General features: G+C 50.1%; 1 protein-coding gene and 1 pseudogene across 1 annotated transcript; both read left to right on the top strand.

Moving 5' to 3' along the window:
* The window catches only part of LOC116807532 (uncharacterized), a 1,256,502-nt pseudogene that overhangs the window by 1,071,195 nt on the left and 172,673 nt on the right, over nucleotides 1–12,634 (top strand).
* On the top strand, nucleotides 192–7,736 carry LOC116807036 (hydrocephalus-inducing protein homolog). The gene is made up of 10 exons (XM_072921424.1): nucleotides 192–215; nucleotides 819–1,040; nucleotides 1,599–1,707; nucleotides 2,293–2,547; nucleotides 2,875–3,017; nucleotides 3,362–3,586; nucleotides 4,733–4,893; nucleotides 5,388–5,497; nucleotides 5,973–6,585; nucleotides 7,383–7,736. The coding sequence occupies exons 1-10, from the start codon at nucleotides 192–194 to the stop codon at nucleotides 7,483–7,485; spliced, it is 1,965 nt and encodes a 654-aa protein (XP_072777525.1). The 3' UTR covers nucleotides 7,486–7,736.

Genomic DNA, 12,634 nt, shown 5'->3' on the forward strand with positions numbered 1-12,634 from the left:
GTCAGTAGCCTTAGGCAGAGTACTTGGCATGAGATGATCTGGGAGCCAATAGCCCTTAGAGCAGGAGAATGAGGCTGATGGTTTAGCCTGTGTGAGGAACTGTGAAGACAGGGAAATAGTACAGGTGGGCAACCGCAAGTTACTGAGATGTGCTGCAGCTGAGCTGGGGGTTTCCAAGGACAAAGGCTTAGATGAAGCAGTTTCTGTGCCAGCAAGTCAGCAGTCACGTTTTCTCTGTTTCTGTAAAATTAAGTGATCCTGTGTGACCCCCTGGCATTCATTAAGCTATTTTATGTGAGTGTTTGGAGCTGGTATGAAAGAGGAGCCCAGTTCCTCTGCCCTGGGACCTGTGAACTGGGGCTTTGACCTGCCCTTCCTCAACCCTTTAGTGGCTGAATTGGAGCAAGAGAAGTCTAATTTCTAATGAGCAATTGCTTTTTTACTGTTCTTGGAAAAGATCTTTACTGCTAGTGACAATCATTTCTATTTGCCTTCTTGCTTTTGTACTGCTTTCATGCTGTGCTTTTGCTTGTTGCATAAGTCTCATCTCACTGCAGCCAGGGGATTTGCCATATCTCATCTGGTGCCTTCTCATTTACCTGCTGTGCTGCATAATTCAATTAAGTGAAATTATTTTTAAGTGTTATTGTGGAAGGCTCTGGCTCTTTGGAGCAGATTCCTCTTGTGAATGGCCCTGAGTGGATTGGGAAGAGGCTGGTGGGGGGCTGTGTTGTGGGGTACAGGAGCACCAGGCAGGGAAAACACTGTGGGTGGCCCTTGTTGCTTCGCTTGCCCAGTGAGAAGTGGGCTAGTGCCAGCTGAAATTGTTTCTGTGCCTCTCCTGCAGCTCTGTGGGAATTGAACCCCAAATCCTGACCTTCACCATCAGCGGGAAGGGGCACGAGCCGCGGTTGACAGTCGTGTGCTCAAGTGCTCGCAGCGAGAGGGGAAACGCCGTGCTGCGCTTCAAGAGGCTCCAGCTGTGGGATTCAGAGGTGCTCCCTCTGGTCATCCGTAACGATGGCATCATACCTGTCAAGGTGAGGAGGACCTGCTCGAGGAATGGTCTGGTTTGGGAACAAGTGCTTGTGGCACAGGGGAAGGGTCCCAAAGAACATGGCAAACCTGGAAAGAGGTGTCAGAAATTCTTTTTGAACAAGTGACTGATGTCTGTTCTCCAAGAAGGGAGTTCTTGGAAATTTTCTGCCCAGTCTTTCTTCTTTAAGTTGAACACAAGAAAGGTGGTGGAGTATTTTCCCCTGTCTCTCCGGTCACCTTTTGTTCTCATGGGCATGTGTGATTTCCCAGTTCCATTAGATTGTATTTGATCCCAGTTGATTACATTTTAAGTAGACTTAGAGGTGGTTTAATTACATTCTGCTCATTACTTTCTGCCCTGTTTGGTTCTGTGTCACTTCTATCCAGATGCCTCTGGATGCCCTTTTTTCCCTGGCTGGTTTGACTTAACTTTTGTGCTAAGTGCTGTTTGTAGTGGGAGAGGTGCTGGCCTCCCGTGTGGGACCAGCAGCACTGCAGTGTCAGTCCCTGTGCCATCCTGGACTCACAGTATCCTTGTGCTCTGGCTTCTCTTTTCTCAGTTTATGTTACTCCTGGAGGATGAGCATGGAATGTTCTTCTTGAAAGGCAGGACCTCCCCAGTCAAGGTATTCCACACTGGAGATGTGAAAAAGGAACTCATTGGAAAAGGTAAATCCATTAACCATGAAGTGCAATCGTGCACAGAGGGAAAACGTGTGCCCTGCTCTTGGTTCTCTGAGCAGCAGCCAGATGTTAGGCACAGTTTCTTTCCTTGGGCTCTCTGTCCCCCAAGCTTTTCTTGGGGGCTTTTTGCAGGGTCTCCTCCTAGCAAGCTGTAGCAAGTTCTGTTCTTCTAGACGTGGTGGGTTGAGTTGTGGGGGACTGCCACTACCTCAGGGGACCCTCTGAGGTATTTGCTGCACGTGGGAAGGTACCAGCCTGAACAGACACAGCCCTTGAGCACACAGCCAGCCAGCAGAAGCCCAAAGCACTCTTTGGCTCAGCTTTCCATATGGCTGGAGCTGGCTGGAAGCAGATGGAATGAGGGCTGGGCATCAGCCTGAGGTTAAGCTGTGTCTGGAGGTGGCCGTCTTGTGAACAGAGGAAGAGGGTCTGGAACCACTCTGGAACCACAGGGGGTAGAACCTGTGCTTAGAAGGCAGCTGGTTTCAACCTCTTATTCCTCATGTATGCTATGGAAATATTTCCTCTGTACAGCTGTACCACCTAACTCTGATTTCCATTGCTGTGCAGCGAGCAAGCTCCCAAAGAAGCCTTTCTTCCATCTGAGTCCCGGGAAATCAACTGAGTTTGATGTAATTTTCAAACCCACCCTGGCTCAACATCTGGAAGGGAAGACTCATGTGTTAGTGAAGGACAGCTACTCTAACGAGACCCTAATAGAGCTGGTGGGTGAAGGCCACAAGGAGGAATTCACCCTGCTTGGACTAGAGGATGACACACAGGAAAGGAATGTTAAGAGCAGTCTGAAGAAAGACATCACTGATGGTAAGAGAGGAGAGACTGCCAAGGTGGAGCAAGGAAGAGGAAAATATCTGATCATGTGTGTCCTCCCTCTAGCCAGGCCTGGGCTGTCTCCCACGGGACTTGGTGGCCTGTGGGTGTGGTAGCCATGCATGCAGAGCAGTGTGTGCTGTGCTGCACGTCACTGGCTCAGGGATGTGTCCCTGGAAGTGGTGAAACTGCCTGGGGAGCTCCCTCTCAGAGGGGGAAAGGCTTGGAGCAAGGAAGCATTGAACATGCAGGTGTCTGTGCACGTCAGGGGGCAGGTGGAGCTCCCTGCATGCTGAGATCCCTTGCTCTCCTCCTTAACAGCTGTCAGAGTGAATCACATCGAGTCTGGGGACTGTCCTGTCGGGAAGCGCTGCTACAGGACCTTCGCCGTCACCAACCGCAGCCTTAAGCAGTTCATGCGCTTTGAGTGGGAGGCAGATGCCCCATTCCTGTTCTCCCCCAAGGTGAGCGTGGACTGCTCTGCCTTTCCCCATTGCTCAGGCCCTGCCCTGGTGTTCCCAGGAGCTGGCAGGGAGTGCTCACACACCACTGATAGCCCATTCCAGTGCCACGTGGGAGATGCAGTCCCTGGCTTGGCTGGGCCAAGGCTGCCAGCCTTGCAGAAAAGGTTTCATGTTACGGGAAGTGGCACCTTCTGTTCATACTTTTGTCTATCAAACTTCACTAAATCCACTCTGAGGTGCAGATTCCTGGCACAGCTGCTCACCACGTCCGTCAGTCCCTTTTGCTGTCAGTCCTGCCCTTGGCAGTGCTTCCAGTTTGGTCTTGACTCCCTGATTCTCCCTAGGTGGGACACCTCCATCCTGGCTGTGCCAAGGACATCACAGTGATCTTGAAATCAGATGTCCCAGCCACCTTCATGAGGCACCTTGTGAAATGTAAGATGACCAAGGTCAACTTTGAGCTGCCACAAAAGAAGGTTCCTGACTGGGATGACCAAATGTGCATTGTCACATGGAAGGATACCACCAGGAAAAACCCGGCAGCCGCCACGCGGCCTAAAATAAAGCAGGTAAGAAGCAAAATGGCAAGAAAAGCCAACCCGGGTTTTACAAAAAGAACCACTAGAACACCATCACTGCTGGCTGAGCAGCTCCTGCTTCCTCTGGACATTGGACAGCCATGAGGTTCACCAGCAGCGCATTTGAACGGAGAGGTGGAGGCACAGTGACCGGATACACACACAGGAGAGGAGGAAGCCTTTTGATAAGAGACCTTCAGCCACACCCAAAGCCTCAGTCTGGGCCACAAACACAAGTGTTGCAGCCCATGTAGAATGGAAGGCAATGTTTTACGATTTTATCCCATTTTACGGTGTTAGAAATCTCTTCAGCTGATTGGTGCCCTTTTACCAACAAGGAATTTAGTCTGCTGCACTCTGTCTCTTCTTTTGAAGTGGAGAGAAATACAATTCTCCTGCATGTGCTGGTGAACTCCAAGTTTTGTCTGCATGAGAATTTGGTTGTGGTCTCTGTATTTGGTGTGGGATATCTCATCATGGAGTAGCCCAGGCACTGCATGACTCTACGAAGGAGTCTGGAGAAGGATCATCTCCAAAGAGTCTTACTTTCATTGTCATTATTGCCAAACACACTCATCTTGGGTGGAGGTTCTTTCCGAGTTTCTGGACCATTTTAAGGCCTCTAAACCATCCTCTTTTCTATCAGAATATCTGCAGTTGGAGATTTTCCTAGTGAGATCTTTCACATCCCAAAATGCCCATCCCCAGCTCCAAGCAGTTGCTCCAGACAGGAGACCTGGAGAGCACTTTCTTCTAAGACAAGAAGAAAAAGGTGCTTTCTAGAACTCTTCACTCTTGGGGTTCTCCATCCGCAGAGCTCCAGCAGGGGAACTTAACCCTAGTTTGGAGACCTGCAGGATTTATAGGAACGAGGAAAAAAGCCAGGCCCTCTGCAAGATTGAAGTACAGGGACTGGAATGCAGCTGTAGTCTCTCTGGGTGTATTAACAGCTGTGGTAGTGACCGCTTGGATCAGTGGGCAGAAACAAGTACTGTAGCAAAGCAGTCCCAGTTTTGTCATCTTTCCAGGGCAGTAAAAGGGAATGGTCCTTTCTAGTGATCTTGGAGGCCAGAAGATTCCCTTCTCAGCCTGACTTTCTGGGCTCTGCTCAGTGATTCTTCCCTCCTCTGTTTGCAGGTGGTCGAGACAGCCCCGGAACCGGCTCCCACTGTGGTGGAGGAGAGCAGCCAGGAGTTGGAGGTGTACCGCAGTGCTGTGGTTGCCTACACCCAGTTCAAGCTGAGCACGACCATGATTCAGTTCAAGAGTACCTTGCCCTTCCAGACAGGGACAGCCACGTGAGTGCTGGAGGCCCTGTGAGCAGGAGCTGCCTTTGCCCAAGGCTGACCCAGAACTGCTTCCCAGAACTCTACCCCACCCAAACCAGCACAGGCCCTTTTACGTGCACGCAAAGCCAAGCAGGAGGTGGTGCTCAGGAGAGGCTCAATGCTGCCATACCTTTCTGCTGAGAACAGCCATGGGTTTGCTTTCACTGTATGTCACCTGTCCTCATCTGCTCCAGAATAAGTTTGCAGTCAAACCAAGACCTAAAGTCCAGAATAAACCCCTTAGCTTCAATGTCCTGGGCACCATGTTGGCCCTTTTCTCTTAAACTTCCAGACTTTGAAATATTTTCTTGGGCCACCCAGGACAGCAGTCTGAGCATGGCTGGGTTGCCTGGGGAAGATGCTCCTCAGGAGAAAGTGGTATCAGGAGTCCATCAGACAATATTACTGTACTATTTGCTTTATACTTCTTGGACATTTTTTTATTCCTCCTTCTTGCTTTTTAGTTTCACACTGCAAAACACAGGCGAGGTAGCTCTGGAATACTCCTGGGAGAAACCTGCAGGGAGTGAACCAGTGAAGAAGCTGAAGAAGCCATACTCAACCAGTCTGATGCGTAAGAGCATTTCACTTGGTAGCTGAGGGCCCGAGGAGAAGACCCTGCCACTTCAGTTCAAACCATGAATTGCTTTTTCATCCTTGTCCACGCATCCACTTTCATCAGCACCTTCCCAGCTGCAGCTGGAGAGTTTTCTCCTTGTCCCCCTCTGCCTTTCAGCCCCTTCTGTTCTTGCTGAGCCACTTCTGCTCTGCAAAGCAGCTGAGCCAGGCTCTGGGGAGAGCCACGTGCCGGGTCAGGACTAGGAAGGGGGACACCAGGTCATCTCTTTGAGAAGTCTGAGACCGGGAAAAACAGTGGTGTAACGAGTGAGCTGCCCTGCAGCCACTGTCTGTGTGCAGTTCCCCACTCCAGGGCAAACGCAAAGTCACTGTCTGAAACCAGCTTTCCTGCTTTGGCGCAGGAGTGTGTGCTCAGGCAGAGACCCTGCTCCCGACACTCTGTCTCCTGCTAGAATAAAGTACTTGACCAGAGATTCTCCAAGTGCATCCCAGCTCTCTTCCACCTACCTGCAGCAGGAGGCAGAGTTGCTGGGAACACAGGATTTTGTCTTTGGAAGGTATCCTCTTCCTCCCTGCAGGTCGGTTCCTCTCCTATGATACTGTAAAGCATCGCAGAAAGCTGCTGCGTCTTTTCTGGTCGGAGCAGGACCATCCTTCGGAGACACATCCTAAAGTGCGGCAGCTGCGGCGGCCTGCTGAGCAGCAGCAGGATTCTGAGCAGCAGCAGGAGCCAGATTCCAAGTGGCAGCAGGATTCTGAGCAGGAGCTGGATTCCGAGCAGGATTCCGAGCAGGAGCTGGATTCCGTGCAGGAGCTGGATTTCGTGCAGGAGCTGGATTCCGTGCAGGAGCTGGATTTCGTGCAGGAGCTGGATTTTGTGCAGGAGCTGGATTTTGAGCAGCAGCAGTATTCTGAGCAGGAGGACCGTGTCAGCACCTCCCTAGAAGTTTTTCCAGATGTTGTCCATGACCTGTTCTCAATCAACCCCTACTGTGGCATCATTGCTCCTGGCCAGAAGGAGACCTTTGACGTGCAGTTCTTCCCAGAGTGCCTGGGGAAGTTTAAGACCACCCTGCTGTGCAGGTGGGAAATATCTCCACGCTTGCCAACTCATGCTACTGATGGGTATCACTGAATCACAGGGTGGGACAGGGTGGGAAGGACCACGCTAGGTCATCTGGTGCCACTTCCCTGCTGAAGCGGGGTCATCCCAGACTACGTGGCACAGGGTTGTGTCCAGAGGACTCTGGAATAATTCCAGTGAGGGACACTCCACACCCTCTCTGCGCAACTTATCACCCTCACAGGAAAGAAGTTCTTCCTCAGATTCAGGTGGAATTGTCTTGTTCAGGTTCTGCCCGTTGCCTCTTGTCCTGTTGCTGGGCATCACCAAGCCCAGCCTGGTTCATCCCCCAACACCCTCCCTTCAGTCCCTCTGACTGGGATGGGGAGCCCCAGGGAGGCAGCAGAAACACCCACAGGAGCACAGAAAGATCCTCATCTTTCATCACCATCTGTCACCCCTTGGCAGGGAGGCACTGGGAAAAGACACTGTATGAAACAGTAAGCTTGTGGAGGGTTGCAAAATCTGCAACAAGAGATCCAGAGACCAGCCAGTCCCCAGCTCTGCTTCCTTTTGGGAAAAGCAAGGCCTGCTTCTCCACATGGAACCCCATGTGCTGTAGTTGGTCCCCGGGCATTTAACTGGTCCTGTTCCTGCCCTTGCATCTCTGCAGCCTCCATGCAGCTAGTGCAGCTGTTAAATCTGCTGCTCGCTGCTTGCACAGAGACAGGATGCAACACTGTGTGCCCTGCAAGGAGACAGAAAAGCGGCGGGCTGGGAATGTTCCTCTGGCTAATACCAGTCCCTCTCTTCCTAGGATTCCTAACCTGCAGCCAGGTGAGAAGATGGGGCAGGTGACTTTGGAAGGCAGAGCCCAGGAGAAGGACAGTCTGGATAAACCATTAGAAGAGACAGAGTAAGGCCAGGGACCCAAGAAGGAGGTGCTCTAAAGACCAACACTTGAGTGACAACATTTGTGTCAGCTGGAGCGTGCGGCAGGAGCTGGTGACATCCTACCTTCTGCTGCTGGTGGTCTCCCACCCTTCACCAGAGACCTCTGCAGCTACCCTCCCACGTTCCAGTGAGCACCTCCCTCTTACCTAAGTTGATTAACTAATTGTTGATTAGATTGATAAGTAATTGATAATTTTCCCTTAATTGTTAATAAACAATTGCTAATAAATTGTTAATTGTCAGCTTGTCTTGGTTTGAAAGACAGGTGTCTGCCAGACCTCTCTGGAATGGAGAATGAGATCCCCCTTCCCTACCAATTATTATAACTTTGAAATTAAGGGGCTTTCAGGCAAAGATGTGGGAAAAGGAGTGTCAGTTCTTTACCAGTATGTACAAGGCAAACAACCAACACCACCGGCAGCAAGGACAAACAGAACCAGAGACCCAAGCCCAGCCTTCCCTCGGCTGCAGGCACTTTCCCTTTGGTGTAGTTCCAGTCACAGCCGGGCAGGGAAGGGAGGCAAATAATGAATAAAGCAATTGCTAGAGAAACTTTAATTATTATTGAGGGGCTCAGAAAGGGACACAGCCCTCGAGGTGTGGCTTCACCAATGCCCAGCACAGAAGGACAATCGCTGCCCTGATCCTGATGGCTACACTACTGCTGATACAGGCCCAGTGCTATTGGCCTTTTTGTCCACCTGGGCACACCTGGGCTCAGGTTCAGCTGTTGTCAGTCAGCTTCCCAGCCACTCTTTCCACAGCTGGGCGATGCAGAGGGTGAGTGTGGCCAAAGTGTACGAGCCAGCACTTGCCAGTGGCGTCAGCCCATGGATCCAGCCAGTCCAGGGCCCTCTGCAGCCTTCCTGCCCTCCAGCAGGTCCGCCTCTGACCCAGCTTCTCATCCAAAGAGGGACATGGAGGTGCTGGAGCAAGTCCAGAGAAGAGAAAGGAAGTTGATTAAGGGTCTAGAGAACAAGTCTGATGAGAAATGGCTGAGAGAACAGAGAGCTGGGGAGGGTTCAGTCTTGAGCAAAGGAGGCCCAGGGGGAACTGTCGCTATTGGACATGAAATGAGCACACAGAAGCTTGGTAAGTTCAAAAGAGAAAAAGAGCTAATTTAATTTCTGACTTTTCAATATATAGAATTCTAAAAGTGACAGCGGATTGGAGGATGAAATTACCACCTCTCTAACCACACTGGTCAAACCAACAGTCCATCAATTCTCTCCTCCTGCAAAGAAGAATGCAAAACAATCATTATTTACGTGAACAGTGTGTGAGAACTCCAGTAGAAATATGTAAGCATCAGAAGGCATAGAAAATTTTAAAGGAGCTTTAAAGCTTTCAGAAGAACTATAAAGGAAAACTTCACACTTTTAAAAATCAGGGCAACAGAGAATGTCATCACTCTCTACACCAGCCTGACAGGTTGTACTTAGATGGGGACCGGGCTCTCCTCACAGTGACAGGACAAGAGGACACGGTCTTAAGCTGTGCTAGGGAGGTTAAGTTGCACATAAGGAGGAATTTCTTCACAGAAAGGATTGTTAAACATTGGAAGGCCCTGCCCTGGGAGGTGGTGGAGCCACCTTCTCTGAGGGTGTTCAAGGACCAGCTGGACGTGACGCTCAGTGCTCTGGTCTGCTTGACAAGGTGGTGTTTGGTCCAAAGCTTGATGAAATTCTCTCAGAGATCTCTTACAACCTAATTGATTCTGTGATTCTCTGCAATTAACACCTGGTAAAGACAGGGAATCCTTTCAAATTAAGTATGATAAACTGTAATGTTTTGTAAAAGGATTTCACAGGAGCTCACATATTACCCTGACCAATCAATAAGATAGACATAAATCCCTAAAATGGTTAACAGTTCTCTGGTCTTTTTATCCACAAAGCACACAGTATTCTACAGTTTTAGAGCTATAATGAATCTCTGAAATCATATTAAGCTGGAATCAAATAATAATTTAATTGCTAATAGCAAGAATCCCGTTAAATTATTTGAGCAGGAAGAGCAACTCCACTTGCCTTTGAAAATTTGTAATCAAGTTAATGGTATAAGTTCTTCAGCAGCAATTGTTTGGGTCATCTCTGGGTAAAACATATAGGCAATTGAACCACGATTTTCTTTAATGGGCCCTAAATTGCACTGTGTTTTCTCAATCCTTGTGCATGTTTTCCTTAATTTTCTAGCTTGTGTGGGCAAGGCCAAAATACCCAAGATACAAATTCATTAAGATGTCAGGACGTTCTGGATTGTTCACACGTAATCTGTAACCAAAGCCTCATGTCACTGTTTGACACTGGCACAATGCCAGCGCCCCCATGAAAATGCAACCTCTCAATTGAATGCTGTGAAATGCGATCAAGAACAGAGCAGAGCAGGCCCAAGCTTAATAAGAAAGGAAAAAAAAAACTTTATTAAGCTACTACTACTACTATACTACTATAAAAGAAAAAATAAAGAAAAACACACACAAAATTCAAAATGAAAACCTTTCAAAACATTCCTCCTCCCACCACCAAACCACAACAAACACAAACCACAGTGAGACACGACTTCAATATAATCAATACTAAGTCCATCAGGGGAGAGAGGAGTCTCCCTTGCACCACAGACCCCCAGGAAACACAGCTGCCACTTCTTGTGTTTTCATGTCACACATGGCACTGCCTGGAGCGAATCTGCCAGCGTGACACTCTCCTCTCCATGTCACAGTGCTCTCACCACCGTGCATGGACAGACCGCTCATAGGGCTCCTTTAAGGAGGCTTTGCCAAGGACCAACAGGAACAACAGTCCAGTGTCTCATTTTGGAACTACAGTCCCCCCCATTTTCTTCCTCCCCTGGGGCCGAAGGTGAAAACAGAGATCTCCATCTTCCTGAAGACAGAGGGCACCATCACACCCTCCTCAACTTTCTCTGTTCATTCCTGAACTGGTAGTTGATGAAGCAGGTCTCTTGGCTCACCACGCATTCTCCTAAAATACAGTCTCTCTCTTGGAGGAGAAAATTGGTTCAGTCTATGGCTAACAAGAAAAAGTCCAGGCAAAAGCCACTCCACCATATTCCCCCCCAGTCTTCTTTCCCTAACATCCCAGGTCCCAGGCTGTCTCTCTTCCTCTCTTTCAAACCAAGGAGGAATAATGTTTTCACAAAGCTTTCATTTCTCAAGGAAGGGTTAAAAGTCCCGACTCCATGGATGGCTCTTGGCCCAGGCTCCAGCTCCCACACTGAGCACACTTCCCCCCCGCTTCCTTCTCTGCCAGAGTACTGTCGGCACTGTCACTGTCCCTTTCTTTCTTGAGAGAGAGATTCTGGGGGAAAACGCGAACATCCCAGATTTCCTCCACCCTTCATCTGCAGTGGGACAGCCCAGTTCCAGTCCCTCCATCCTTCGGCCTTACCTCAGCCAGGCCACATGGCTTCCCCTCCCCCACCCAGCCACGGGCTGGGCAGGTGAGAGTCTGCACTGCACCCTGACCGGAACCAAAGAGAGAGAAAGTTCTCCTGGGAATTCTGCTTTTAACCCCTCTGTGTTCTCAGAGGTGTGTCCACCCTCAATTGGTCACCCCAAGTGTCAATATCCAACCCTGACCCCTGGCTGGATTGACCTCTTCCTTCCGAGAAAATTATTTTCCGCGTCAAACCCGACAGGGCCTCAGCACAAAGCCCCAGACGGTCATTAAAGTCCTTGTGCTGTGTCTGTGCTGCTGAACTGGGCCAGGCTCCTGGCACAGAAGCAGCTCCTGACAACCAAGAAAAGCTTCAAAAGCACATTCCTCTTGATGAGCAGCTCTTCTCCCAGCCCAGCAGGGCAGGGGCACTGTCTACAACCAGCCCGTGCACAGCGCAGAGGCACAGAGAGCTTCAATCAGTCAGGGCTGGGAAGGTGCTGAGAAGTGCCTGGGGCAGAATCACTGCCAGCCCTTGGCACAGGAACCTCTGGCTGCAGGACAATGCAGCTGCAGCTCCTGGAGTGATCTCCTGCAGCTGGAACATCCCGATGCCTACAGACTCTGTGAGTACAACCCTGAGTATTTCTGGTGCAGGGGAGGTGAAATGCTCATGAAGCTCTGACATGCTGAGGGCTTCTTATCAGTCATAGAATATTTCCAAGACAAGGATTTTGATAAAAATAAGGAAATCCCCTGAGACTTTGTATTCAGTTTCCTACAATTGGAGAATGTCAGGGAGGGGGGATAAATATTAAAGGTGTTATTAATTTTGACAAGTGCCTGAGACCTCTGAACTGTCACTTTTAGTGATCAATAGGTTCACAGGAGATCCCTATTGTGCTTTCAGCCACTCTGCCCGTGGACAGCACCAGCATCACTTTTGCTGGAGCCATTTGGCTCAGACTGAGCTGTCTTTTCTCCAAGCTGCAACCAGAACCTGCCCCCAGCCAGTGCCCAGCAAACAGGCAGGGTTCTGAAGGACCAAGGAGAGGTCACAGAGATTTGGGGTCTGTGAGAGCTGGCAGGGAGAGATCAGGCACAGGGAAACACCTGCAGGAGGAAAATCTCCAGGAAGCAGAGAGAAGACCAGGCAATGAGAGAAAACAAACCCAGAAATACCGTGGCAGGCAGAGTTCAGAGATCTCCACAGGATTCCCTCCAGTGCAGCCCCTCCCTCTGCACAAGCCCCCTTGCTGCACAGGGCTGGGAGCAGCTGCCCGGCACGGGGGGCTCTGGCAGGGGGCACTGCTGGCTCAGGGTGACACAGCTGTCCCCAGTGCCCGGCTCTGGGCAATGCTGGCAGTGCAGCCAGGGAAGGAGCTGCATCTCCCTTATCCAGTGCCATCAGAAGGACACTTGGGAGTCTCCCTGAGATTTCAGTCCAAGCCGGGAGCTTCAATCCAGGATGCAAACCTGTCCTAGAGCATCTCTGTGTTATAGGATTGATGAAGAAAGGCAGAGGTGTTCTGACATTGAAAGTGCTGTTGGGATGGTGAAATGAGCAAAGGGAGTCCTTGGATTCAAATGTGGACCTGGACTGTGGTGGATCCATCTGCTCTCAGCAGTACCTGGAGCTTTCAAAGTTGATCATCTTCTACCTGAGAAAGATTTAAGCCCAGAGAAACTCGGAACAGGTCAGAATGCCAAGCCATCT

This window comes from Taeniopygia guttata, chromosome 37 (genome assembly GCF_048771995.1).
Source record: "Taeniopygia guttata chromosome 37, bTaeGut7.mat, whole genome shotgun sequence".
NCBI classification, from domain to species: domain Eukaryota; kingdom Metazoa; phylum Chordata; class Aves; order Passeriformes; family Estrildidae; genus Taeniopygia; species Taeniopygia guttata.